Source organism: Oryctolagus cuniculus, chromosome 5 (genome assembly GCF_964237555.1).
Source record: "Oryctolagus cuniculus chromosome 5, mOryCun1.1, whole genome shotgun sequence".
In the NCBI taxonomy this organism is placed as follows: Eukaryota; Metazoa; Chordata; class Mammalia; order Lagomorpha; family Leporidae; genus Oryctolagus; species Oryctolagus cuniculus.
The window spans coordinates 31,918,205-31,944,383 of NC_091436.1; the positions used below are offsets into that span (position 1 = coordinate 31,918,205).

The 26,179-nt window shown below is 48.1% G+C and overlaps 2 protein-coding genes and 1 long non-coding RNA gene across 3 annotated transcripts in view; 1 reads left to right on the forward strand and 2 right to left on the reverse strand.

The window, feature by feature from the left end:
* Positions 1–14,943: 14,943 nt before the first annotated feature.
* On the reverse strand, positions 14,944–18,214 carry SLC35D3 (solute carrier family 35 member D3). The gene is made up of 2 exons (XM_002714842.5): positions 17,642–18,214; positions 14,944–16,678 (listed from the first exon to the last, which is right to left on the reverse strand). The coding sequence occupies exons 1-2, from the start codon at positions 18,078–18,080 to the stop codon at positions 15,849–15,851; spliced, it is 1,269 nt and encodes a 422-aa protein (XP_002714888.1). The 5' UTR covers positions 18,081–18,214; the 3' UTR covers positions 14,944–15,848.
* Positions 18,215–18,331: 117 nt separating this feature from the next.
* LOC103349892 (uncharacterized) lies at positions 18,332–23,959 on the forward strand. The gene is made up of 4 exons (XR_007922809.2): positions 18,332–19,244; positions 20,090–20,228; positions 21,398–21,519; positions 23,459–23,959. It is a non-coding gene; the product is annotated as an uncharacterized lncRNA (long non-coding RNA).
* A 73-nt stretch (positions 23,960–24,032) lies between these two features.
* PEX7 (peroxisomal biogenesis factor 7) overlaps positions 24,033–26,179 on the reverse strand; it is an 80,058-nt gene continuing 77,911 nt past the window's right edge. Inside the window, exon 10 of the mRNA XM_002714756.5 lies at positions 24,033–24,504. Coding sequence (XP_002714802.2) covers positions 24,436–24,504 — 69 coding nt within the window. The 3' untranslated portion in view covers positions 24,033–24,435. The remainder of the gene's footprint in view (positions 24,505–26,179) is intronic.

Sequence of the window (26,179 nt, forward strand, 5' to 3'; positions counted from 1 at the left end):
TTTCAGCCGCCAAGAGCTATTTCAAACACTCTTCAAAAGATTAAAGAAAGGCCGGGACAACTTCACCCTTCATTTTTTGTCTGACCTATTTCTACCTTCCCTGTCTGAATTGTTAACAATGTTCTATATTATTTTTCAAGGCAAGCATCCTAGCCAAAAAAAAAAAAAAAAAAAAGTTTCTTTATGAACCTTTTTTATTGGATCGAGCCAAGGCAAATCTCCTAAAACCTGACTGCCCCGAGCCCTGGGGTGCCAGGAAGCTGGGCAAGAGTACTTCCCGCAGCTGAACAGAGCACTCAGTACACTGCTCCATGCTGCCTGCTCCCTGCCTTGCAGGCAGACACTACCCAGCCCATCCCTTATCCAGAAGATTCCATTTATACCATTTGAATTCCCAAGAATGGCACTACAGGGAAATCAGGCTTACCTATCAGGCCAGTTTAAATCCATGATGATTTCCAACAGAATGAAAAAAAAGTTAGGCTTTGACTTCATGACTTTGCTTTCCTTTGTCCATTGATGAACGAGTATTAAATGAATGCAAGACCAAGTTCCAGACACAGTGTGGGCCCCAGCCAGTGCGAGAGCTGATAAGAAGGCTGGAATGCTCGCCTTTGTGAAGTGTACTCTCTGGCTCCTATCTCCTTTCCTACAATCAGCTCTTCATATGGCTACGGAATGAAAGAAGATGATATTCGCCCACAAAGTCATTCATCACCTTAAAAAAAAAAAAAAAAGGTGGTGCCATCCTATGATTACAGCAGTGTTCTGGAAGGCTTGGGTAATATTAAGTGAAGTGAATTTCCCTTTATACCATTGCAATGACAGTAAGTGCCTACAGAAATGGCCGGTGACCAAGTCAGTAATAATGTTTAGAAAATATATTGTGCAGATTTTGGAAGACAGCCACTAGGTGAATGGCAAAATGTAAAACCTTCCCCTACTTGCCTATGCAATTCAACTGAAACGGGAGTGTTACTCTTTAAGGAAAAACAGGAACCGGCGATTTGAACTCGGTTGCTTATTTGGACTACGTTAAGGGTGAGTGGCCACAGCAATTGCGATTAGAAAGAAGAGTTGGTCTCCAGTGACTCAGGCAATCAGCGTGAAAGCACTCTCTGCATAGTCGGGACTTCCACATTTCAGTCATGCCCTACATTAACTCCCACTAATCCAAGACAGGCGTGCTACTCAGCAAGAATTTACAACGTTGCTGTTACATTAAATCACATGACAGGTTAGCATGCTAGCCACACCATCATTATACGAAAGCCAGCCCCAAGCCCCACAGCACCTTTGGTTCATGAGATCTTCAGCACAAGGAAGTGTGTAGTCTATGTGAAGCCAAGTAGCCACACCAAAGCAACAGAGTTGGTCTGCTGTGCAGATTGCCCTAAAGTATGTGCCCTGCATCAAGTGCCAAAGACAACAAGACGAATGGGCACTTACAGTTTTTTTCAGCCAGGTTTCTTGGCCTCAGATGATTAGAAGCCGACACTGTCTCTCCTGTCACACCAAGGAAAAGGCTGATCCCCAGGCAGGAGCACATCAGACACCTTGGAATTATGTCATGTGGAGGGACAAAACCAGAGGTATGCTCTTTGCTCGTAACTAATTGTTCTTTCTGTGGCATCTCACAGAGATTATTGTTACATTCTTGTTAAGCTTTGAAGATCTTCTAAGTTAGTTCTTAATGAAGGATTTGAGAAAAATTAATGGTTTCTATCTTTTAGCTTTCAAGTTACAAAATCTTTCCATGGTTCCAAAAAAGAACTAAATGGCAAATAGATATGACTCCAATGGCTCTTTTAAAAATAAATCTATTACATTCAATTTACTTGTTGTTGGTATAAATCATTAACTAATTCTTATTTGAGCTATATTATATACAGAGTATTATATTATGTACTCACCAAAACTACCAATTGTTCATGAAATTCTTTTTTTAAAGAGTTTTTAAATTCGTTTTATTTGAGAGATAGAGTTACAGACAGTGAGAGGGAGAGACAGAGAGAGGTCTTCCTTCCGTTGGCTCACTCCCCAAATGTCCGCAACAGTTGGAGCTGTTCCACTTCAAAGCCAGGAGCCAGGAGCTTCTTCCAGGTCTCCCATGTGGGTGCAGGGGCCCAAGACCTTGGGCCATCATCCACTGCTTTTCCAGGCCATAGCAGAGAGCTGGATTGGAAGTGGAGCTGCCGGGGCTAGAACCAGCGCCCATATGGGATGCCGGCACTGCAGGCTGGGGTTTTAACCCACTGCACCACAGCACCGGCCTCAATTCTTTAAACGTAAGTAATATTAGCTTACCCTTATAAACAGTAGTCTGTCTTCAATACATTTTAAAATATTTTTAGAGATTTATTTATTTACTTATTTTAATGGCAAAGCAACAGAGAAAGAGAGGGAGATACAGAGAGAGAGAGATCTTCCATCTACTGGTTCACCCCCCAAATGGCCACAACTGCCTGCTGGTGCTGGGCCAGGCTGAAACCAGGAGCCCAGAACTCCCTCTGGGTCTCTTACATGATGGCAGGGACCCAAGTACTTGAGCCATCTTCCACTACCTTCCCAGGCCCATTAACAAGGAGCTAGATTGGAAGCGGAACAGCCAGGACTCAAACCAGCGCTCCAATATGGGATTCCGGCATCACAGACAGAGACTTAACTTGCTTTGCCACAATGCCAGATCCAGTAGTTCAGTAAATTAAAAGTGAACTCGTGCAGAGGGTCCTGAGAGTGTGGAGTCCTCGAGCCCTGGGCAGCGGGCCAGTCATTAGGAGGGAGGGAAGATGCTGTGGTTTGTGCTTCCAGAAACTCATTGTGACAATTTCATGGCCATTGGTGCTGCTGTCTGGTGGAGGGACATTTAAGAGGTGATTGGGTGATGAGAGCTCAATGCTCAGAATGGATTTATCCATTCATGGCTTGATGGGCTATTGAAGGAGTGGCTTTGTTATCAAAGCAAGCTCTCTCTGGCCAGCTTGCTCTTTCTTACTGTGGGATGCCCCATGCCATGTAGTAATGCCCCAAGAAAGCCCTCGCCAGGTACAAAGCAGACGTTGGTGTTGTGCTCCTGGGATTCCCAGTCTGCAGAACTGTGAGCAAAATTAACCTCTACTCTTTATAAATTACCCAGCCGCAGGTATTTCGCCACTGCCACAGCAAATGGACTGAAATAGAAGGAATTGAAGCGGGCAGACGAAGCCCTCAATTACTGTTTCTTTTCTTTCCCCAAAGCATCATCTTTCTCACAGTGAGAGATGAGGTGGCTGTGAATTGGTTAGAATACCGGCCAAACTGCTGAACCGAAAGAATCCTAGGGGCAGGGTTTTGGCTTAGCCAGTAAAAGGCCTGAGTCACACATCAAAGTGCCTGGGTTCCATTCCCAGTTCCAGGCAAGTAATTGGGTCCCTGAGTCAATGCTGACCGTTGTGGGCATTTGGAGAGTGACCCAGGAGTTGGGCGTTCCTCTCTTTCCCTTCCTTCCTCTTGAATAAATTTAATTTTTTAAAAAAGAACCCTGAATACAGAAGCTCAACAAACAAAAGTGTATTGTCTTATACTAGTTTGAAAGTAAGAGCAGGGGTAGAATGATAGAAAGCCCCTTGTTCAGGGCCAGTGCTGTGGCGTAATAAGTTAAGCCTCTGCCTGTGGCGATGGCATCCCATATGGGCACAGGTTTGAGTCCAGGCTGCTCCACTTATGATCCAGCTCCCTGCTCATGGCTTGGGAAAGCAGTGGGAAATGGCCCACGTCCTTGGGCTCCTGCACCCTGTGGCAGACCTGGAAGAAGCTCCTGGCTCCTGGCTTTGGATCAGCTCAGCTCCAGCAAGTGCAGCCATTTGGGGAGTGAACCATCAGATGGAAGATCTCTCTCTCTCTCTTTCTCTCTCTCTCTGTAAAACTGTACCTCTCAAATAAATAAATCTTTTTTTTTTTTTTTTTTTTAAGAAAGAAAGCAGGCCGGCGCCGTGGCTCAATAGGCTAATCCTCCACCTTGCGGCGCCGGCACACCGGGTTCTAGTCCCGGTTGGGGCGCCGGATTCTGTCCCGGTTGCCCCTCTTCCAGGCCAGCTCTCTGCTATGGCCAGGGAGTGCAGTGGAGGATGGCCCAGGTGCTTGGGCCCTGCACCCCATGGGAGACCAGGAAAAGCACCTGGATCCTGGCTCCTGCCATCGGATCAGCGCGGTGCGCCGGCTGCAGCGGCGGCCATTGGAGGGTGAACCAACGGCAAAGGAAGACCTTTCTCTCTCTGTCTCTCTCTCTCACTGTCCACTCTGCCTGTCAAAAAAAAAAAAAAAAAAAAAAAAAAAAAAAAAAAAAAAGCAAGCCTTGCTCGCAGCATTAATCAGGGCCCCAGTTTTCTTCTGTCTTGGTTCTGACAGTGCTATATCCACAGCCAAACTATGGAACTAGGAAGAAAGGCTAAACAAGTATCTTTTATTTTAAGCAGCTTTATTAAAATATAATTCACATGCCATATAATTCACCCACCTAAAGTGTACAACTCATTGGATTTTGGTATCTTCCAGTATCAGTATTTTGAATTGTGGTAAAATACATATAATATACAGTTAGCCCTTTCCCCATGGTTAAGTGAACAACTCAGTGGCAATGAGCACAGGCACAGTGCCGTGCAACATTCCTCACTACCTATTTCCAAAATTTACCAACAAGCATCTTTTTTAAAAAAAAAATATTTATTTTATTTGAAAGGCAGAGTTACAGAGAGGCTGAGGCAGAGAGAGAGAGAGAGAGAGAGAGAGAGGTCTGCGATCCGCTGGTTCACTCCCCAGATGGCCGCAACGGTGGGAGCTGCACCAATCCGAAGCCGGGAGCTAGGAGCTTCTTCCGGGTCTCCCACGTGAGTGCAGGGGCCCAAGGACTTGGGCCATCTTCTACTGCTTTTCCAGGCCATAGCAGAGAGCTGGATCGGAAGAGGAGCAGCGGGACTAGAACTGGCACCCATGCGGGATGTTAGCACTACAGGCAGAGGCTTTACCCGCTACACCACAGTGCCAGCCCCGAGATGCATATTTATCACAAAAAGATGAAAGAAAATTTAGGCTCTTGATATACATTTCCACATTGCCGGCTCCAACAAGCGTCTTTTAAACAAGTGACAGAAACGTTGTCCTCACCCCTTTCACACCCCCCCCCCCCCGCCGTCCCCGGGGGCTGGATGAATCACGTGGCTGCCGCTAACTGCAAGGAGAGTTGGGAGAGCACAGCGAGGTTGGCAGCCGGATCTGGGGCTGACACTGAGGGTGTTCCAGAAGTGAAAGGAAGACGAGGAAAAGGAGGCCTAGGGAAAACGGCAGTTCCACACAGGAGGCACGGGCACTTCAGGAAGCTCACGGAAAGTAGAATCAAAAGATTGGTTATTTTGATCCAAAAGCGTTTTAAATCGCTACATACCGGGTGGGGGTCTTCAGAAAGTTCATGGAAAACATACATTACAAAAAAAAACTATGCATAGATTTCAAACTATGCATAGATTTCAAACTTTTTGTCCCAAAATAAACTTAGCTGTTAATTCCATTTTCCATGAACTTTTCGAAATCATATTTATCAAAAGCAAATTCGTATAGGGCACAGTCACATGTTTTGAATTATTGTCTAGACATTTATTTATCCTCCATACTTAGGAGATCATTAAGGATTCACTGAGCCTTGGCTATCTTTCTTGATAGCTCATCTTCTATATTCCAAAGCTGAAAACAAGCAACAGTATTTTACTAAGAACTCACGGAAGGGAAATTTGAGAGAAAAACAGACTTTCTCCCCCTTGATGATGGCATGTCTTTTAAAATTGTGACTTTGATTGTGAGTAGATAATTCACAGGACTCAAAACTCAGAAAGCACAAAGAGGTACAAGAGTGTGTCTCCCTCCAACCTGTATATCAAAGCCAGCAGATTCCCTTCCACAGTGACAACTGCCATGGCCAGTTTCTTAGGTATTCTTCCAGAGACTCCATTCTAGGCTCAGAAACATGTGTCACGCCTTTGTGTAGATGCATCGTAGCATACAATATGCACTTTCCTGCGCCACACACATTTCCACAATGTTATTCTGAAGATCATTCCCCAAAAGAACGTTGTCTTTATTTGTAAAAGCTGCAGATATTCTATTGCTTGACTGTATCCCAAATTATTCAATCAGTACTCTTTAGAAATTTGTAGTTTTAATAATTTTTGGTTTGACAAACAATAGCTGAGACCTTGTATATATGCTATTCTGCCCGTGTGCAATTATATTTCTTAGACAAATTCCCATAGTGACTTGCTGGATCAAATAAAGGTGCAGTAGGGTAGGTGTTTGCCTAGCAGTTGAAACATCAGCATCCCGTATCAGAGTGTTGGGTTTGATGGCCAATTCCAGCTCCTAACTCCAGCTTCCTGCTAATGCAGGTGCTGAGAGACATCAGGGATGGCTCAAATGGTTGGCTTCTGCCATTCATATGGGAGACATGGAGTGAATTCCTAGGCTCTGGCCCAGCCCTGGCTATCCTGAGCACTTGGGGAGTGGATGGGAGCTCCCTCTGTTTACCTCTTTGCCTCTCAGATAAATCAACACATTTTTAAAAATAATAGGTGTATTGTTTATTTTTGTTTGTTTTCTTCATGCTAACATGCCAACATGTTAGCTCGTGAATAACATGAGTGTTGAGTTCCTGCAGCCTCACTGACACAGCTATCTTCATTGCAGTTTGTTTGTTTGTTTGCTTGACAGGTAGACAGTGACACAGAGAGACAGAGAGAAAGGTCTTCCTTCTGTTGGTTCACTCCTCAAATGGCCATTATGGCTGGCGCTGTGCCAATCTGAAACCAGGAGCCAGGTGCTTCCTCCTGGTCTCCCATGCAGGTGCAGGGGCCCAAGCAGCCCGGGCCATTCTCCACTGCCCTCCTGGGCCACAGCAGAGAGCTGGACTGGAAGAGGAGCAACAGGAACTAGAACCGGCACCCATATGGGATGCTGGCGCCGCAGGCAGAGGATTAACCAAGTGAGCCACGGCTCCAGCCCCTCATTGCAGTTTAATTTCATTTTCTCCTATTTAAGTGAGGTTAAGAATTTTTTCTTGTATGTAAGTCACTTGACTTCCTTTGCTAAAAACTTTTCTTGTCTTTTGCCAGCTTTTGTGGAGTTTTTACTTCTTTTTTTAAAACTTGTAGTGAATATGAGAAACATTACCCTGTTTGGTCTTCACAGAGACTTCAGAATATAAGCCTTAGTTATATTGGATTAGACAAGTGTTTGTCATCAAACTAACCATTTAGGAAGAGCATGTCTATAAACTGATAAGTTAATTTTACTGTCAAGGGATATTAAAGAGGGGAAACAAACTGCTCAGAGATAGGTGTAAAATATGTACTTAATAAATTTTTGTTAAGTCAATGCGTAAGCAGTCGATGGATTCATGCATGGATGAAAACTGGTATTGCAACCAAGAAAAGTTTTGCTTTTCATTTTGAAGCAAAATGGATTATGAAATTTAAGTGATACCAGTGGGAAAAGTTTAGTTGAAAGAGAAATGATACTCGATTAAAAGCGGCTTTAAGGTAGGAACTTATTCTCTTATGCAACAAGAAGTCTGGAAGTTGGCGGTACCAGTGTGGCATTCAGGAGCACAGCAAAGGCCCTGGGGAACCAGGTTTTCCTTCCTTGTTCTCCTTAGTTCCTTGTATTTTGCTGCTTATCCTTGGAATTGTCCATTCATAGTTGCCAAATGGCAGCTGCAGTTCAGACAGCACACGCCTTCTCAAGCATCTCCTCTTGATAGAGAAGAACTTGCCCAGAGCCCCTTCCCTAGCCCATCTACTCACTCATTTCATTCACTGCAGCAGGGCCACAGGACCACTCCTAGACCAAACACTGACAAAGAGATACAGGTCCACCATGATGGGGTCAGAAAAATGCTGACTCATCCATTGCTGCTTGTACCTGAACAAACTGTGAGGTCTGTGAATAGGGAAGAGTGGGGAGGGGGAAAGTGACCAGTGGGCAGACAATCAACTTTGTGTTCACTGTAAAGTTGTTCAGGATAACTTCCTCTATGAGTTTTGTGTAGGAGGAACAGACAAGAGGTGAGGTTTTTAAATATCTAAGGGTTTTCCACATCCTGGGAAGTGGTGAAGAAGTCAATTGGAGAATGTCTGTGTTTTTGTCTTAGACGACACTGTCACAGGTGTTCTTGTTACTTCTTGAGAAAAATATTAAAAAATTAGGAACTGGGAGGAAGTGGAATCTACAGGAAGGCTAAGTATGGGGAAAGGTCCTGTTTGGAGTTAGATACGGTCCAGCTATGAAAGCCAACACAGAAACTCCAAGAGCAGGGACCCCTGATTCTGACCTTCAAGTTTTCCATTTCTACATGGAAATGCCCTCTTCATAGATTGCTATTGTAACTGCATCCCAGTGCAAGCCTTGGAGCAGCAATACCTTCAGTGAAAAAGAGGGAGTGTAAGAGTAGGTTAGGAAGAGTAGGTTAGGAAGAACTATCTGGAAAAGCAAGTTCAGATTAGCAAGATGTGACCAATCCAAATGGGCAAATCTACAAAGACAAAATGTAGACTAGCTATTGCCAGGGCCTGGGAGGATGAGGAAGAACAGCACAGTGACCTATAATGGGTACAGGATTTCCTTTTGAAGGGAAGAAAGTGTTCTAAAATTAGACGATGGTGATGTCGACTCAACTCTGAAAATACAATAAAGACCAGTAATGATGGACTTAAAGTGGGCCAATTTTAAGATATCTAAATTATATTTCAATTCAGCTGGCTTTTTAAAAAGTGATCAGCACAGCAGCCTGGAATAGGAAGCAATTAGCATCAAGCAATTGTTGTTGTGGGAGGGGGAGGGGTGGTGCTCAATGAATCCTCAGAAACACTAATGAAGGTCTGTACATTCCCAGGTCATACAAGGTGAAGGTATAAGTTATTTTTTTGCTTGGATATTAAAGGAGAGATTGATCCAAAAGTTTGAATCGCTTGGGGATACTCATTTAGAACAGCAATTGAATCCTTTTCTACACTCCACTTTTCATGGCACCTCAACTGCTCTTTTGGTATCTTAGTTCCTGCAACCACAAAACTACACACACACACACACACACACACACTTACTCCTTGTATGGCTGAGATCATATAAATGGCAACCCATAGGAAGGTAGAGAAAATGAAACGAATTAACACCTATAAAACACTTAGCATTGCACCTAGCAAACAGCAAACATGACAACCATAGAATCAGGTGTTATATTTATGGCAGTGTGCAATATACAACATTCTCCAATCCCCAGTAAACATGTGAAGGAAGAATGCAGGAACTGATGGGATTCCAAACTAAATAGAAGAAAATAAGCAAAATGTGGTGTGTTAGAAGCCAGGGGTGACAGGAGACAGGGAGGCTCACCTTGTTGGGTGCAAACCATAACAGTGGGCAACCTTGTGTGGTGAAATAGCAAAAGCAAAGCCAAAACAAATAAAAACCCTATTTTTATCCACCACTCTACACTGCTGGATGAGAATCATTTGTTTACCTTGCATTACTTGAAACACTTTGGGTTGCAAATGGCAGAAATTCTACCTCAGAATGGCTTAAGCTAATAACAACAACAGAAAGAGACTTTGCTTTATGTAATTAACAATTTCAATGGTTGTGGGAATTCAGGATGTAAGTTAGTATAATGCCAGGGTCAATGCCAGTGGGCCCCCCCCCACACTCCTCCTTTCTTCTCTCCCTTTCTCCTTTCCTTCCTCCCTGGTCCACTTTCTGTTGTTTTCTTTTTATTATTTATTTTTCTAATGGCAAGATGGCAACAATACACCTGCCTCACCTCACTCCATCCCACAGTTTGAAGTCCAGTAAGAAAATGACATACAACAGTAGTCTTTCCAAATGCATGTTTGTACCTCAATGGTACTGACCAAGTCCCATGACCATCCCCAGACTAACCTCTGTGGCCAAGCAGAGGAAATGCTGATTGGATTGGCTGGGGTCACATCCTGGGGGTGCAGGAATGAAGACAGCGCAGTCTGAAACACATGAATGCAGAGTAGGAAGGGGAGGGCTTACCAGGAGGGACTTGGGATTCCACTTCATCAGTTGTGTGTTCTGGTATTCTGCAGTACACTGTTCTGCTCACAGGCTCTCTGCAGAACCCTGCTGATTTATCTCAGGAGCAGGGCAAAGCCGGTGAGGCAGGAAGCACATGCAGAATGAGAAGTTCTGGTCATGTATATAAAGGTGCAGGGGGCAGAGGATGAGCAGGGAGAGGGCACAGTTGCAGCAGAGGCCATGATGAAGTCCAGCCTGGTAGGCCTAACATGGCATCTAGAGACTAAGGCAACAGATGAATCAGGTTAGCAGTCTACAAAGGGAGATTACATTGAGAATTACAAGTGTCATAGCAAGCTGTTGGAACATGGTAAAAGGAAATCCAGAAGTGGGAAAGACTTTGGCTACTACAGAAGTACAGCACCCAAGAAAGAGAAGGGGAAACTGATATTACTACAACTACCATGGCATATACTGATGTCCACATGCATTAACTCTTACTCACAATGCACTTGGATTAGATGTGCATGCATATATCATTGCTGAGTACAAGAATGGCCAGTGTTCAACATGCGATATGAGAGCAGAGGACGCAGGAAGGGCTGGTAGCTTATCTTCCTTTGGAATCTTCCTTTGGAATGTCTAACTTCCATTTTCACAGAAATCCAGCAGATTTTTCAGAAGTTTTCACCTAGGACTTCTGGTTGCTGTTTCAGCAAGTAAAAATAACTTGGAAGTTATTGTGCCCAGCCTTACAACAAGGAACAAGATTAACAAACTGAAAATCAATGGCTTTTCCTGGACCCATTAGAGAACTGAGGTGACAGGCCATGTTGCTATCCCTGAATCCAAGAGACAGGTAAATACTGAAAGTTACAGCTGACATCTCCATGTCAAGAGCAGAATCACTGGAGCCATAAATTAGTGGAAACATTTAAATGGCAATTTGAATAAATTTCTGGAGGCAGAATATGAACTATCATGAGAGTGAGAAACTGCTGGGGCCACAGTCCTGGGGGGCACCCACAGGTGGTAAAGAGCTGAGAAAGGTCCCCTTTCCCTTGGGCAAGGGGAAGGAAAAAGTAATCATTGTGAAATAGGTCCAGAGCATTCTCCCTAACACAGGTCTATTGGCCGGGGGCAAAGACAAAAGAGCCAACACCACCTGCAGGAAGAGCCTTTGGTCTTCTGGTCTCATAAGGGAGAGGGAAAGAACAGCTAAGAAACACCTGTGAAGGGCACAGCCCACTACAACACTGGATTTAATATTGCAGAGCACTCCTCTTCTTCCACACTTCACAACCAAATCAATGTGCCCAATTCTATTTAAGGAGGAGCCTCTAGGGAAGCTCAAGGAGAACGGGAAGATAACACAAGGACAGCAGAGGAATCAGAAGCCTCCAACACTTACAGTTGCCTTAAACACCACACAGAGCCCAATTTCTAGTAGGATTAACATGAAATCTCACAGTTACAGGCTAGTTGCCTCTGTTCCTAGTATCCAATATATCATCTGGCTTTTAATAATGAAAAAATTATTAGGCATGCTGAGTGGCAAGGCAAGTAATTCATCTTAAGAGACACAGCAAGTGTCAGAACTAGACTCAGATATGATACAAATTTTGGAGTTTCATGTCTGCATGAAATTTTAAATAGCTATGATTAACATGGTAAGTACTGTCATGCAAAAAGCAGATAACATCCAAGAACAGATTGGTAACATAAGCAGAGAAATAGAAGCCAAGAAAGCATCTATTTGAAAGAGCTTGAAGATGGGCCAAAGAAAATTCCCAAATTGAATGCAAAACAGTGAATCAGTTAAGGACTTTTTAAGCCCAGTTTTGATATCATGAGTATGGCTATTTTTCATTATTGTTTTCTTTTTTTAAAAAGATTTATTTGTTTATTTGAAAGTCAGAGTTACACAGAGAGGGGAGAGGCAGAGAGAGAGGTCTTCCATCTGTTGGTTCACTCCCCAGATGGCTGCAACAGCCAGAGCTGTGCTGATCTGAAACCAGGAGCCAGGAGCTTCTTCTAGGTCTCCCACGTGGTGCAGGGGCCTAAGGACTTGGGCCATCCTCTACTGCTTTCCCAGGCCATAGCAGAGAGCTGGATCAGAAGAGGAGCAGCCGGGACTAGAACCGGCGCCTAAAAGGGATGCCGGCGCTTCAGGCCAGGGCATTAACCCACTGCGCCACAGCGCCGGCCCCTATTATTTTCATTTATTTGAGAGACAGAGAAAAAGACACACAGACAGAGCTTCCATCCACTGTTTCATACCCCAAATGCCCACAATGGCTGGGGCTGGAGCTGGAAGCCAGGCTTGCAATCCAGGTCTCCCGCTGGGGAGAAAGGAATCTAATTAATTGAGCCATCACTGCCGATTCTCAGGGTCAGGATTAACAGGAAGTTGGAGTTGGGAGCCAGAGCCAAGAACAGAACTTAGGCACTCAGATGTGCTAAACACATGCCCCAAGTATTGCCATTAATCACTTGGAGAACTAGGCCTTGTAACAGCCAGTGATTGCTTTTCCCAAGTCTGTTGGACTTATAGGAGTCTAAGTCACTGCCCATCTCTGCTCAGCACTCCCAGAAACATGCATGCTCTCACCTGTGATGTTCAGAGCAATCATTGGCCTGGTGCTTCTTTTTTTTTTTTTTTTTTTTTTTTTTTTTTTTTTTTTTTTTTGACAGGCAGAGTAGACAGTGAGAGAGAGAGACAGAGAGAAAGGTCTTCCTTTTGCCGTTGGTTCAACCCCCAATGGCCGCCGCGGCTGGTGCGCTGCGGCCAGCGCACCGCGCTGATCCGATGGCAGGAGCCAGGAGCCAGGTGCTTTTCCTGGTCTCCCATGGGGTGCAGGGCCCAAGCACCTAGGCCATCCTCCACTGCACTCCCTGGCCACAGCAGAGGGCTGGCCTGGAAGAGGGGCAACCGGGACAGAATCCGGCGCCCCGACCGGGACTAGAACCCAGTGTGCCTGCGCCGCTAGGCAGAGGATTAGCCTAGTGAGCCGCGGCGCCGGCCGGCCTGGTGCTTCTGATTGAGCTATGCCTTAATTAATAATAGAGAGCTGGACAGCAGTCAGAGGGGCAGCAAAGGAGATGGCAGCGGAAGATCCGTCTGACATCAGGCCGTGTTGCCGAGACCTATTCCAGATGAGAAATGGCAAGTAAGCAGAAGGCAGCCTCTGCATCCTGAAGAACTGATACAGGAACAGACTGTCAAGGCAGGTGCACATCTGGGTATGAGATAGAGGCGTCATCTCAGAAAGAAGAGAGAATCTGAGCGCTCAGAACTGGGGCACAATGGAGAGTAGCTTCTAGTGGAGTTCCCCCAACAGCGGGATCCTGGAGCTCCTTGGAAGCCTCCTGTCTGCCTGGCGCAAGGTCTGACAGAGGCCAAAGACGAGGGTGGACCTGAGTCAGCAGAGGGGCGGAAGCACCTCCCTGAGAGCCAGGCCTGCCACTTGCTTTAGCCCGCTGCAGCTGAGCCCCAGCCCTGAGTCACAGCTGCCCTGCCCTGGGACTGAGTTCCGTGCTCCATGTAGAGACTCCTAGGCTTTGCCCAATGAGAAAATGTGACAGAACTTGCACTTTTAATCTTCCAGAGCTTTTCTTTTCCTATCACATCCCTGCCTCCCCCATCCCCACTGGACCCCATCCCCTCCCATGCTAAGTGTCTGTGATGGTTAATTTCGTATGTCAATCTGGCCCACTGTGGTGCCCAGTTGTCCTCAAACAGCAGTCTAGATGTTGCTGGGAAGACATTGTAGAGATGTGATGACCATTTGACATGCATAGACTGTGAGTAAACAGGTGACTCTCTGGGGCAGAGATGGGTTTCACCCACCCAGGGGAAAGCCTGAAGAGCGAAGACTGTAGTCTCCAGAAGGAGCAACTCTGACTCAAGACTGCAGCTCAGACACCCTGCCTGCCTTTCCCACCTGCCAGCCTGGGTTCCTTACATCGTCTCCCACGCAGGTTCCGCTTCTCTGGAGAGCTCCAACAGATGCCTCTAGGAGTGCGTAGACATGAAAGAGTTAATCTTCCCACAGTAAGTGCAAACTCACATTTTTAACCCAAGGAGATTATTTTTTTTCCCAGTACAACAATTACTCCAGCCATTTCTCTGACAGTGGTACTAACAAAAAAATACATACTTTGTTCAACTTTGCTGCTTTTCATTAATTCTCAGCTTCACGGAGTTGCGACAGGATGTTGCCCTCTGGCATGCTGGCATCAAAATTAACGCTTGTTTTGAAAGTCATTATAACTCTGGTCAACCATTCCCAACTGCAACCAGCGGAGGGTTCCTACACTTCAAGGGCTTCAAGGGGCACCTGTGGAAGCAATCCACTGCCTGGGAAAACCAGTAACCAGGACCAATAACGAACCACCAGAATTCCAGCTTATTGAACCAGACTGATGGAACTGAAACTCCATTTTCGCTTCTGATTTTTGTTCTGATTTTTCGAAAAGAACGAAAATTATCAAATGCTACCATGTGACTGTCAGGAGCATGCTGACAGATAAGAGGCCCCACCCTAACCCTACACTCCCCCAAGAACTCTCCTGGCAGGGGCTGGCAGAAGATCAGTGATCTTACTATCACCTCTCAAACTCCATGGGAACTAGAGTCTGACACGGAGGGCTTTCATCCGTGAGCGTGGGACGGTGTTTTGTTTTACTTCACAAAAAACAAACAAACAACTATGTGCTTATGTTTTCACTGTCGTTTGCAGACAAACTGCCATTTTCTCTTATGTTCCCAACAGGCTGGCACCTACCTGCCTGATGCTACGCAGCGCACACTGAGAGCCCCTTGCACACTGCCCAGCAGCCGTAGAACACACCGTGTCCGAAACAAATGTCTGACACTGCATCTTTTAACATACAGACTCAGATTTTATTTTGACAAATTGAAGATAGAAAAATATCGTAAAGTGAATATAGTGGTTGCTCTTTTTGTGACATGGTTGGGATACGCAGTGCAACTTGAAAGGGATTACGTTGTGGGATGGTCCCTTCTGGCCGAACTTCAGTTAATACTGAGTTATATTCCAGCAATTGCATTTGCTTGAAAGAATACTACACAGTAAAACTGGCGTTTTTTTAAATAAAAGGTTATGCATTCCATAATAAATATTAGAAAGCAACAAACCCAAACAACCTTGAAAATACTTTTATAATAATTACTAAAAGCAAACCTTGGACTACATGATTAAAGCTAAGAACTCACATTTTTTTCAAAATAGCTTTAACATTTTCTACCATGATATAATAGATCACTTACTCTGAGAAACAAGTGAAGGAAACCGAGAGTAAACATGATATTTCAGATGACTATAAACAGTAAACATCAATTCCACCCATTTATAGCTGTCATTTCAACAACACACTGTACACCCAGCCGGCAGTACAAACGGTGGCTCTCTCATCAAAAAATGCAGCCCTGGATGCAATCTTTGAACTTCAGTGCAGTCGTGGGTTCTACACCCCTCTTTGGGGAGGGTGGCTGGCGAGCTCTTGGTACATGCAGCTATGTGGTTATGGTTAGAATGACAAGAGATAAACGTGCTGGCAGTCTGAAGCCAAAACCCCTGCCTGGCCCTGGGAAGCAGCTTCCCACTCTCCCACGCCTTGGGCACAGCAGCGCTGAAGGATCCACCCAGGTGCTGATTGTCTTTGCTTCCCTTCCCCACCTGTCTAGAACAACCAAAAGGCCTTGCGTGTTCTTTCTAACATACAAAACAACTGCAGGTACAGATGCATACACATGCATCTCCTGCCTAAGGACTGGGTAACTCCTCGTTTTCTATCAAATAATCTTTCTTCATATATTTGGTCCCCCTAACTAACCGCCACACTTCCAAGTACGCATCCTTGAGGGATCTCTTGCTGCCTTCTTCAGAGCTGTCTGAGGTCGGCCCGCTCCTGGCCACCAGCGGGACTCCCCTGCGGCTGGCCCTCGCCCCTTGCCCGCTCTGCTGCACGGAGCCACCTGCTGCCTGCCCACCTTCTGCCCCGCCATTTCCACCCTCTCCCGGCAGCTCCTCCATGACGAATGGCAGCTGGTCTCCACTTGGCTGCGCCTCCTCTCCCCCAGGCTGCGCCTCCAGGTCCTCATAGTGGCTTTGCTTTCTAGTCTCCAAGAATTTGGCCACGCAATAAATGATGGAGCCCAGAGTGTTCACCACAACACCGGCAATGAACAGAGAGGTGGGCTCCACGTCGTTGAAGGCCACCATGCCCACCGTGATGGTGGCGATGCTCTTCACCACGCCCACGAAGCTGGTGGTCACGGCCGAGTTGATGTAGGTGCAATGCAGCGTGGTGAAGTTCATGGCGCAGCCGATCAGGATGCAGGCCACGAAGATGCAAACCATGTTCGGGTCCTTCCAGCCCGGGAAGGCCCAGGCGTGGATGGAGTCGGTGCTGGCGAAGGAGCAGACGACCAGCAGCGGCGTGGCGGAAATGGCGATGACGTACTGCGCGGTGAGCGGCCCGTGCTCGGTGTCGGCGCTCGCCTTCTGGATGAGCACCAGGTAGGCGGCGTGCACCAGCACAGCCAGCACGCCTGTCACGTACCCGATGGGGTCGCCAGTCAGGTCACCGGCTCCTGGAGCGCGCGCCGAAGGAAGCCGGCGGGGACCCGCGAGGGGAGGAAAAAGAAGACACCGGGTTGGCGCGCGCGTGGGCAGCCACGGGGTGTAAAGTAGCCGGGGTCGCGCCCCAGCTCTGCCCACCGATTTCCCGGGTGGCAACAGACGCCCACCCTACTCCCGCTCCCTGTGGAGAACGCAGGAGCCAACCTCAGCCAATACCCCGGGCGCTGCACCCTTCCAGCCCTGTCCCCGGCCGCGACAATGACCCCTGAGGGCGCAGATGTCCTCGGGGTGGGCGCTGTGGTTTCCCCTAACTGGCGCTGCGGTCATCAAGGAGAGTGGTGCCTCCCCCGCCCCGAGGGGGACCCACAGGGAGAGGCAGCCCCAGCTACGGTGGCCCCTGGGCCCGAGGGAGCGGGCCAAAGGAGGGTTGCAGGACGACTGCCCTCTTGGCCTCCAGATGAAGCTTTCCCGCTCCCCCGGCCACGCCCGGCCCACCCCAGGTCCGCTTCGTGCCCGCAGCCCCTGCGCTAGACATTGCCAACTGGCCCCGGGCGCCCAGGCGTCGCTCCCCGCCCCCCCCATTCCACCCCGCGTGACCTGAGGAAGTTCACGGCCCCGCTCCTTCCGGCTGGGTCGGCGGGCTCGGCGGACTCCAGCTCCCAGGCCCGCCGGGAGGAAGGGGTGAAGGGGGGAAGGCCGAGAGGGGGCGGCGGGCAGGGCCACGCCGGCGTGGTAGCGGGGGAGCTGGGGCGGGGGTCGGAAGTCGGACGCCGGGCGTGGGGGATCTGGAGGAGGGGGCCGGAGGGCGGGGGAGGAAGTCGCTTCGCCGAGCCAAGCGGCCACTCTAGATGCTCCCTACCCCTCTGCCTCAGTCTCCCCATGGGGAAGCGAGGCCCTTGCACTGAGTGACCCCCGCGGCCTCTGCCCAGCGGGGTGGGGTGGGTGGGCTGGGGGAGGGCGCGGGCCCCTCTCACCTGCCAGGGCGGCGCCGCAGGTGGTGATGAGCACTGCCGCCAGCACCCCCGGCGAGGGCGCGCCGTTTCTGAGGACCAAGACGCCGATGAGCATGGTGACCAGGGGCAGGCAGCGCTTGAAGACCACGTACATGGGCAGGCTGAGGCCGCGCAGGGACCAGAGCGTGAGGCTGGACTGCAGCGTGGAGAGCACTGCGACCCCCGCGAAGGAGCGCGCCAGGCTCAGGCCGAAGGGGGGCACCGCGATGAGCCCGAGGCGCCGCAGCAGCTCCAGGCTCAGCGCCGCCGTGGAGCTGGTCAGGCACTGCACCAGGGTCAGGAAGGAGAACTGGTAGCGGCTGATGAGGAACTTGAGCAAGATGTTGAGGGAGCCCGAGAAGACCCCGTGCGCGATGGCCACCGAGATGCCCAGCACGCGGCCCCGGCACAGCTGCCGCATCGCGCCGGCCCCGCCGCGCCCGGCGCTGGCGGAGCTCGGGGACCTGCGCGAGGGGAGCGGGGAGGAGCGCGGCGGGGGCGCCCGCCCAGCGCCGCGGCCAAGGGCAGGGGGCCCCCCGGCTCGGCTGCAGGGGGCAGCTCCAGCCAGGCGTTCCTCGCGGCTCGCGGTTTCGCCTCCGACTGCCCCGTAGCCCGGCGGAGGCAGTGGCGGGGGCGGGGGACTCCGAAAAGTGGCGGGGGTGGAGGGGGCCGGTCTGGGGGGAGTGGCGGGAATCCCAGCGACGGCGATGTGTGAGTAGGCGACGAGCCGCTGTGGGTTGTGTCCCGCGCGCCTTCGCCGTCAGGGCAGAGACGCTGAGCGCAGGGGAGCGGGGCGGCTAGCGCAGGGGAGCGGGGCGGCTGCCGCAGGACAGCACGGGCCCTCGGGCACCTGCGCCCACCCGCGACGGCTCTCCCGGGTCTCCCGCGGCGCCTGAGCCTGGTGCAGCAAGTTGGGGGGATCCCCGCACAGATGAAGCCGATTTAGAAACAGCAGCGCTCCGGGATCCAGCGCCGTTTATTGGTGGCAACAAGTGACGGCGCCCCCAGCCCCGGGCCCCCGCGCTGCGGCGGCTTTACCGCCCACGCGCCCTGCTACACTCAGGATCTGACACTGCGGGGACCCGCGGCCCCAATCTCCGGCCCGGCGTGCTTTAGAGCCTGGACAGGGCCACCCCCTCCGGGGCCGGCAACGGACTCGTGTCCGCGCGCCCGCCGGGGACGCTCCTGCGATGTCCCACGTGGCGCTGTGGCCTCGCCGGGCGCCGGAGCCTGGGGGCGACGGACACCTTCGAGGTGGGGCGAGGGTGTACAACAAGCTGATGAGCTGAAACCAAGTCGTCTCCGGGGCGAGGAGCCGCTCCCAGTTCCGGGGCAGCGCCAGGCGACGCGGCCACACAGGCGGGGCAGGGTCAGAGGCGCCGGGGAACCGGGGTGATTGGGGGCGCACGTGGGACCAGGTGCTCATGGCCCTCCGCCAGCCAGGGCTCAGTGCAGCGTACTTTCGGTGTAGGGGACGGGTCGCAGCCTGCGGGACTGCCGCGAACAGGGCGTGTAGGCGCCACCTTCCCAAGCCAGGGCACACCTTCACCCGGCAGGACTTGGAAACTGTACGCTTCCCATACGGGTAAGAGGAAAAGGAGATTCTTAGGATTTTGCAGGTGCAAGTCCTCAGTGACTCCCTAATTCAGGTTTCGGGGAAGTAGCGCCCGGACCCGTCGTAAACTCAGCAGCGACACAGGGGATCGCTCCGGGGTTTGTGTGCGAGGGATGGGTTCGAGATGGCTGCGCTCCGCCCCTTTCGCTGCCAGCTGTGCACTTGTGGTGGCCACGGAGACGGCAGCCTCCTAAAGGTTAGATGCTGCACGGCGTTGCTTTTCTGTTATTAATACGTGGAGACCCATTCCTACCGTGCGTCTTCTTTCTGTCCGTTGTTTCCACCTGTGCTGATCAGGACATTTGAGCCCCGGTTTTAATGTGATTATTATTGGAGCAGGAAAAAAAAAAAAAAAAAGATTACAGCAGGGATTGGCGGTTCCTCTGCGGTCCTTCCTAAGGGTCAGGTTTTATGTTGCGGTGTGAGAGAGGGGTCTCGCCCAGGTCCTTAGGTGCCCAGCGCCTAATAGGGACACCACCCCGATCGTGACAGGCGAGCACTCGGAAGTGTTTGTGAATGACCCAGTGTGCAGCTTTTCAGGAATCACACTGGATGGACACCTTAAAGGTCCACTGAACGCGTGCTTCTGCTTCCCTGGGGAGCTCTTGGGTTTGGTTGCTCTAAGTCCTAGTTCCACACCTTTCACTATGCAAGGGACTCTTTTTCAAGCGTTGATGTTATTGAAGTCCGGAGCAACAATTCAAATCATGTATATTGTGTGGAGTGTACATGTTTATTTAAAATATACCCAGTGACAAAAACTGTGAAATCTATCTTCTTAGAGACATCAGCAAATAACAGATTTCTGCTTCTAGGGACCATTCCAATTAAAGGATGGCTGCCCTGAGCCACCCTCAGCGAATATTGTAAAGAAGTGGCTGTGCAGAGCTAGTCTGGGGATGATTCATGGCTGCCAGCGACTATACTTGCTTCCATTTGTGATACTAACATTAGGTAAGAGATTGGGGCTGATTCAGCCGCCTCACCCTTCCTATTTAGGCAAGACTAGCTTAATAGCTGAACCTACGGCACGTTTTCTCCATTGCCTTGCACATCTATAGTTCTCTTCTATGACAACTTTTTTTTTTTTTTTAACTCCATCGCTCACAAAACCAGTTACGAATAGGTGGGTTCCTCAAGAAAACTGGGGGAGAGAGAACACTATGTTTAGCAAGGTTAACTGAACAAGAATGTGGATCTGAAGGTCAATTACAAGCAGCTATTTGATCTCTTAAGGATCAAGGGTCAAGATTCAATAATGGGCCTTTAAGGGAGTCCCACATGGCTCGTAGCTAAGGCCTGCTGACAACTGTGAGTGGTGTTAGAAGCTGATCCTGCAGCCCTAGGTGAGTTTCAGGGCAACATAGTGAGAAAACCGAAGTTTTCAGTAAGCACTGCTGAATTCGGACTTCCAGAAACTGAGACACAAATGTGTGATGTCTTAAACTGCTAAGTTTGGGGGTGATTTGTTACACAGGGATAACAAACGCACACTAAACAGCGGGGGTATTGTTCCAGCTTACAACACTTTGTACTTTTAATTGACTGTCCTTTCTCCTGTAGTCAGGCATTTAAGTCTTACCCACCAACAATGTAACAAATACGCCTGGGTGTTTATTCTTAAATACCTTCAAATATCTCAGGATTTCCAGAAGCGGGACAGGTCAAGGAGTAACTTTAAATCTTGATTCATTGCTACACCGCCTTCAAAAAGGTGTCTAACACTACTCTCATTTTAAGCAGTACTGGACACGTCTAATATTTTTAACATTTGTCAAACTTGTAAGAAAAAAGATCTCATTGACTGAACCTTTGTAAAGCATACGAGGGTCTTTAACCTCATGGAAGATGCCTGTTATGAAAAAACTGTAGGGATTTCAAAATTTTCCCACCAAAATAAACTTATCCTCTGATTCCCTGTTTTGTAAGAAACACCTGTGTATCAAGTCTGTGCCTTTCTTTGTTGTGATCTCTAGTGCTTCCACTTCTGTGCTTGGTTGTTTTACTGCTTTTCAAGAGCTCTTTATCAGTTCTGGGTCTTAACTGTTTTGTTACCTATGATGCAAGCATACCCTTTCATTATTCATTATGTCTTTTAGCTTTACTAATGGTGCCTTTTGTAGGTTGTAGGTTGTCCATCTTTAGTCTTTCCACATGACATCTGCCAGACCAAGGGCAGGCGGCCCAGCACACCCAGCTATAGTGAAGACAAGGATGATCCCTGCACGATTTCCACCGGGCACTGGTGAGCACGCTGGTGCTGCTGGGGGAGAGGGGCAGGCACTGGCCCAGAGGACCTTGCTGTCTGGTTAGCGACCTTGAACATTTTTCCTGTGAGCAGCCCTCTACGTAGAGAAAGGTTTGACACTGAAATTGAGGTAATCAGATTGCACTTTAGATTCGTCTTCAGCAGCTGTGTTGAAGAGGACGGGTGAGGGCACAGAACTGGAAACAGACACACTGTTTAGGAAGCTGCTGGAACTGTCCAGAGAAAAGCCAGTGGTGGCTTGAACTGAGGCAGGGCTGGTTGGACTGAGAGGAAGAGACAGAATGGAGAATAAATAGGGATAAAAGGGACAGGACTTCGTGAAAGGATGGCATTGAGGTCTTTAGCTTGACCTACACAGGTCCATGAGCTTGACTCCTTGTTGGCAAACTCACAAATGGAGAATTTGGTGAGCATGATGAGTTTGGTTGGGACAAAATGAGTGCAAAGGCTTGTGGGAGACCTTGGTGGGGAAGGCAGGAGATAACAGATTTCAGTATAGATGGAAGCAAACAACAGTGGATTAGCACCTCCAAGGAAAGGCCTGCTAAGTAACAAATTAATGAGGGTTCATTTTTGGAAGAGGGAAATTATTGCTAAGACATCCAGCAAAGAAATGCCAAGTGCAGCAGGGACAGCTGGCTCTCAGCCTGGCTCTCCCTGGGCAGGATGGACTTTGGAAGCATCACCCCAGAAGCAGGCTTAGCTTCGCAGCTCTTTATAGGGTTGCAAATGCAAATCTGTCAGAGAACGGCCAAGATCGAGTCACCAGGGAGTTCCACCTTCGACCATTTCTCCCTGGGCCAACTTCTGCTACTCCAAGGAAACAGAGGCTGTGTGGCAGGACCAGGGGTTGGATTCGGTCATTTCAGACTTGAATTCTAGTTGCAGGACTTCCCGTCTATCATGACTGCCGAGAACGCGGGCTTCCGTGTCCAGGAAGTACGGAGGCCTCCCTTGCAGGGATGTGACAGAGATGAAAGGGGACAGCATATATAAGGAAGCTCACGTAGCACCCTGATCACACATCAGTGACTGAGTTGTTCCCTTTTCCTTCACAAACTCTTTAGTGCTGTTCTGTCACAGCTGGTGCAGAAGCAGCCTGGGGAGGTACACAGGATGAAAGCTAACAGCGCAGTAGCCAGGAGACAAGTGCTGCTTCAGCCAACCTGGAAGGATCTGTGCTTATCCACAAGTTGTTTACCTTGGGAGCTACCAAGAACTCAGGAGAGAATCCGGCTGGGTTTCTTCTAGTGTTCCAATCCTACCTCCAGAGAACCAACTGGATAAGCATTCAACCACCCTCTTTCCCACTGACAAACTCCAAGACTCTGAGTTATAGGGCAGGCATCACGGTAGAGCAGTTGCTAAGTTGCCTGGGAATCAGAGTGCCTGGGTTCAAGTCCTGGCTCTGCTTAAATCCAGCTTTCTGCTAACGCACACCCTGGGAGCAGCAGGTGACGGCTTGGAGTACTTGGGTCCCTGTCACCCATGTGGGAGCCATGAATTGAGTTCAGGGCTCCCGGCTTTGGCCTGGCTCAGTCCCAGATACTGCAAGCATTTGGCGAGTGACCACTTGATAGAAAATCACAGTATCTCTCTTTTTCAAATACTAATAAATAAGAAGTTAGAGTTCTAAATATCTCTAACATCCCTGAAATACAGGGAAAAAAATAAACCAAGGGACATGTTAGTTTTTAAATCCCAAGTTTGGGTTTCAAAGGATATGTGGTAGACTATTTCGTTAATAAAATCTCCTGCATTCTAAAAGGACAATAATTCTCTGTTTCGTTTCATTGTAAATACCATCAGGGTTGGGTATTTTCAAAGGCCTACTGTAGTTCTATGGAAGTGGGGAACCACCAACGTGGACCTGCTCTTATTGAACCAAATCTTGGTGTAATGCATTTGTTTCCAGGGAAGGAGCTACAATACCATTGTGTTGAAGGAGCTACATACCCATTATGGCGACAACTCTAAGGAATGAGCACCATGAACGTCACAATCCACTATGTTAAGCAGTGCCCTTTTTATGGGGCCTTTCAAAAATAATTATTGCTGACCTAAGTTCCAGAAAAAGCTGTACTTTCCCTGAGATCATCCATTCAAATAACAAAATTTACCAGGTGCATTCTGCATACCAGGCCTGGTGGCAGGGCCAGCCTAGGACAAACAACAGTTTTAAAATTTTTTGATAGCAGAAAAATGGAAGAAACTGTCTCAGGAGCCATAAATACTTAACATGACTTGGAAAACGTGTAATAAAGTAAACTCGTAACCTACTGTATTCCGTGTTCTGAAAGCATGGCCCAGTCTTTGAGAGAATCTCATTCAGTCCATCTGTCAGGCACACAGCAAATGTTCAACAAATAATTACTAAACAAATGAGTAAGTGAAACGTGTACCACAGCCCTGTTACTCATCCCTGGACATGTAGAATTGCATTCATATATATACAACATACTGGAAAAAGCAATCTGGTTGGGGATATCTTAAGTGATAAATGATCAAGAGATGTAGTTTATTTTGATTTTTATCAACAACAGTGATTATATTTTACATCAAAAGTAACATAAATTAAGAATGAAAAGTATCACTATCAATATAATCTACTGATCTCCCATACTTTAGTCCATTTTACAACAGAGATTACATTTTAATAGACATTATGACATTAATTAGTTCTTAGAAGTTTTAGAAATATGGCTTATGTACCAGGCCTAGATAAGCCAAAGTCTTTGTCAGCTGCCTTAAAATGCATTCCAGGGTAAATCCGAAAAAGTTGAAATCTGAAATAGCGCATGTAAAAGCAAACAGCTGTGCCTGCAATAGTTAATTTATTTGCTGTTAAGCTGTTCTTCACACAGCTTCCTCCGTTTCTGACCATCGTAGATCTCAAGCAGGAGCAGCAAGACAAGCAGGATCATATATCTTTATTGTTTCATCCCAAGAACAGTCAGCCACCTACAAAACAAGAACAAAGCAGGAATCCTGTGTAGATGTATGTAATTCAAAATTGGTAGCAAAATCCCAATATATGCCATTTAGAGTGCAGGTCACCCACTAGTAAGTAGATTTTTAGGTAGGAAAAACATAAGGATAAGTTTTTGATAAAAGGTCTACTTTTCCCTTTTTAAGAGACATTTCAGGGATAATTTTCAACAGACTGAAGTTGCCTGTAAGGAACTGCCCCTCCCCCACTCTACCTGAGTGCTACATGATTCCCTACTTCCTGAGATAGATACTGAGAAATGCATTCCGAGACTGTGAACAAAGATGCCCTGCTCAGTATGTGTGGACAGAGAGGAAGCTACAGCTTAGCGCTCGCCTTCAAAAAATGATCCACTCAGGACCGAATGTGGGAAGTGCCCTAATGGAGGCTCTGAGAGGAGAGACACAAGCACGATTCGAACTGGGGCAGTGTCCAGGGGACTTCAGGACGCTGTGGCCTTCAAACTGCCTCTCCGTACCCTTCACAGGAGTTCCACACCTGCAACCAGACTCTAACCCTGCTCAGGGTATCCACTACAAACAGTGCCTCACAAAGGCAAACTGACGATCTTATTTGGTTACCCTTACACTTTCAAGTTTTTATACCACAGGACACAAAGATCATGCATAAATCTCAGCTCTCTACCCTTTGTCACATGCTAGGCCCTTTAGTATGTTAAGCATCAGCTGTTCTGCAGAAAAGAATCAGAGAAATGGACTTAGGCTTCTAGTGAAAGGTATCTAAAAGTGATGCTTCTGAATCCTTATTCAGCACTCTCCAGTTCAGCTTCTTATTTACTCAGGACTTACAACAGCTGACAAATGTCAAGGCCACCGAATCAGCAATGTTCATAAATCTAGACCTAATTGGTAACACGAGAAAGACCTAGAAGAGTAGTGATACAGAATCATGAATAGGGTGATTCAAATTAATGCAAATAATAATGATATTTTACCATTAGTTAATTAAACCCTATCTTGTTCCATAAATTTAAAGCTTATAATAAAAACCAGGAAGATAATAAAAAGCACTTTACTAAACTAACCAAGAGGCTCCAGAGTCCCCAGGATTAGCCCTTAGAGACTTCCTGGTAAGGAACAAAGACCATGTGTTGGGGGAGGGGGAGGTGTATGGTCTCATTAATTACCATGCCCACCCCAATGGCCTCTGGTGGCATCACTTCCCTCTTTAATTCTAGAATTGAGAGGAAACACAGGGCTCTTCCTTAATGTCCCATGGTTCCCATCTATGGCCAGCCTAAAAAAAATTAAGAAAAAAAGACTGCTAACAAAAATAAAACAAATGGCATGAAAATAATAATGGCTTTACAGGAAGAGATCCACTCATTCTTCCCTGCATGCCCTGCCCGCTTCCTGCCTCGTCCTGACAAAAGCCATCTCCCCTGGCCCCCTGCCCGGGAAGGTACTCCTGGCCACAAAGAGCCCTTCCAGGCCAGACTCAGGACAGAGAGACATGCCAGGATGCCTCCTTTTCTGACCCCCTCAGGTCCCCTGTTCTTCACTCTCAGTTCTGACATGCAGACTCTTTGCCCATTACCTTGCTGTCACAAAGAGTGGAGGACTGAAAGAAAAAAGATCAAGAGGTGTCCTTCCAGAAGACAGCTGGCATTGTCTTGGGACCCGTCCG

Coding starts and splice junctions, on each gene's coding strand:
- SLC35D3 (XM_002714842.5), bottom strand. CDS start 18,080: ATGCGGCAGCTGTGCCGGGGCCGCGTGCTGGGCATCTCGGTGGCCATC. Junction 16,679..17,641: donor CTGCGGCGCCGCCCTGGCAG/GTGAGAGGGGCC, acceptor CGCGCGCTCCAG/GAGCCGGTGACCTGACTGGC.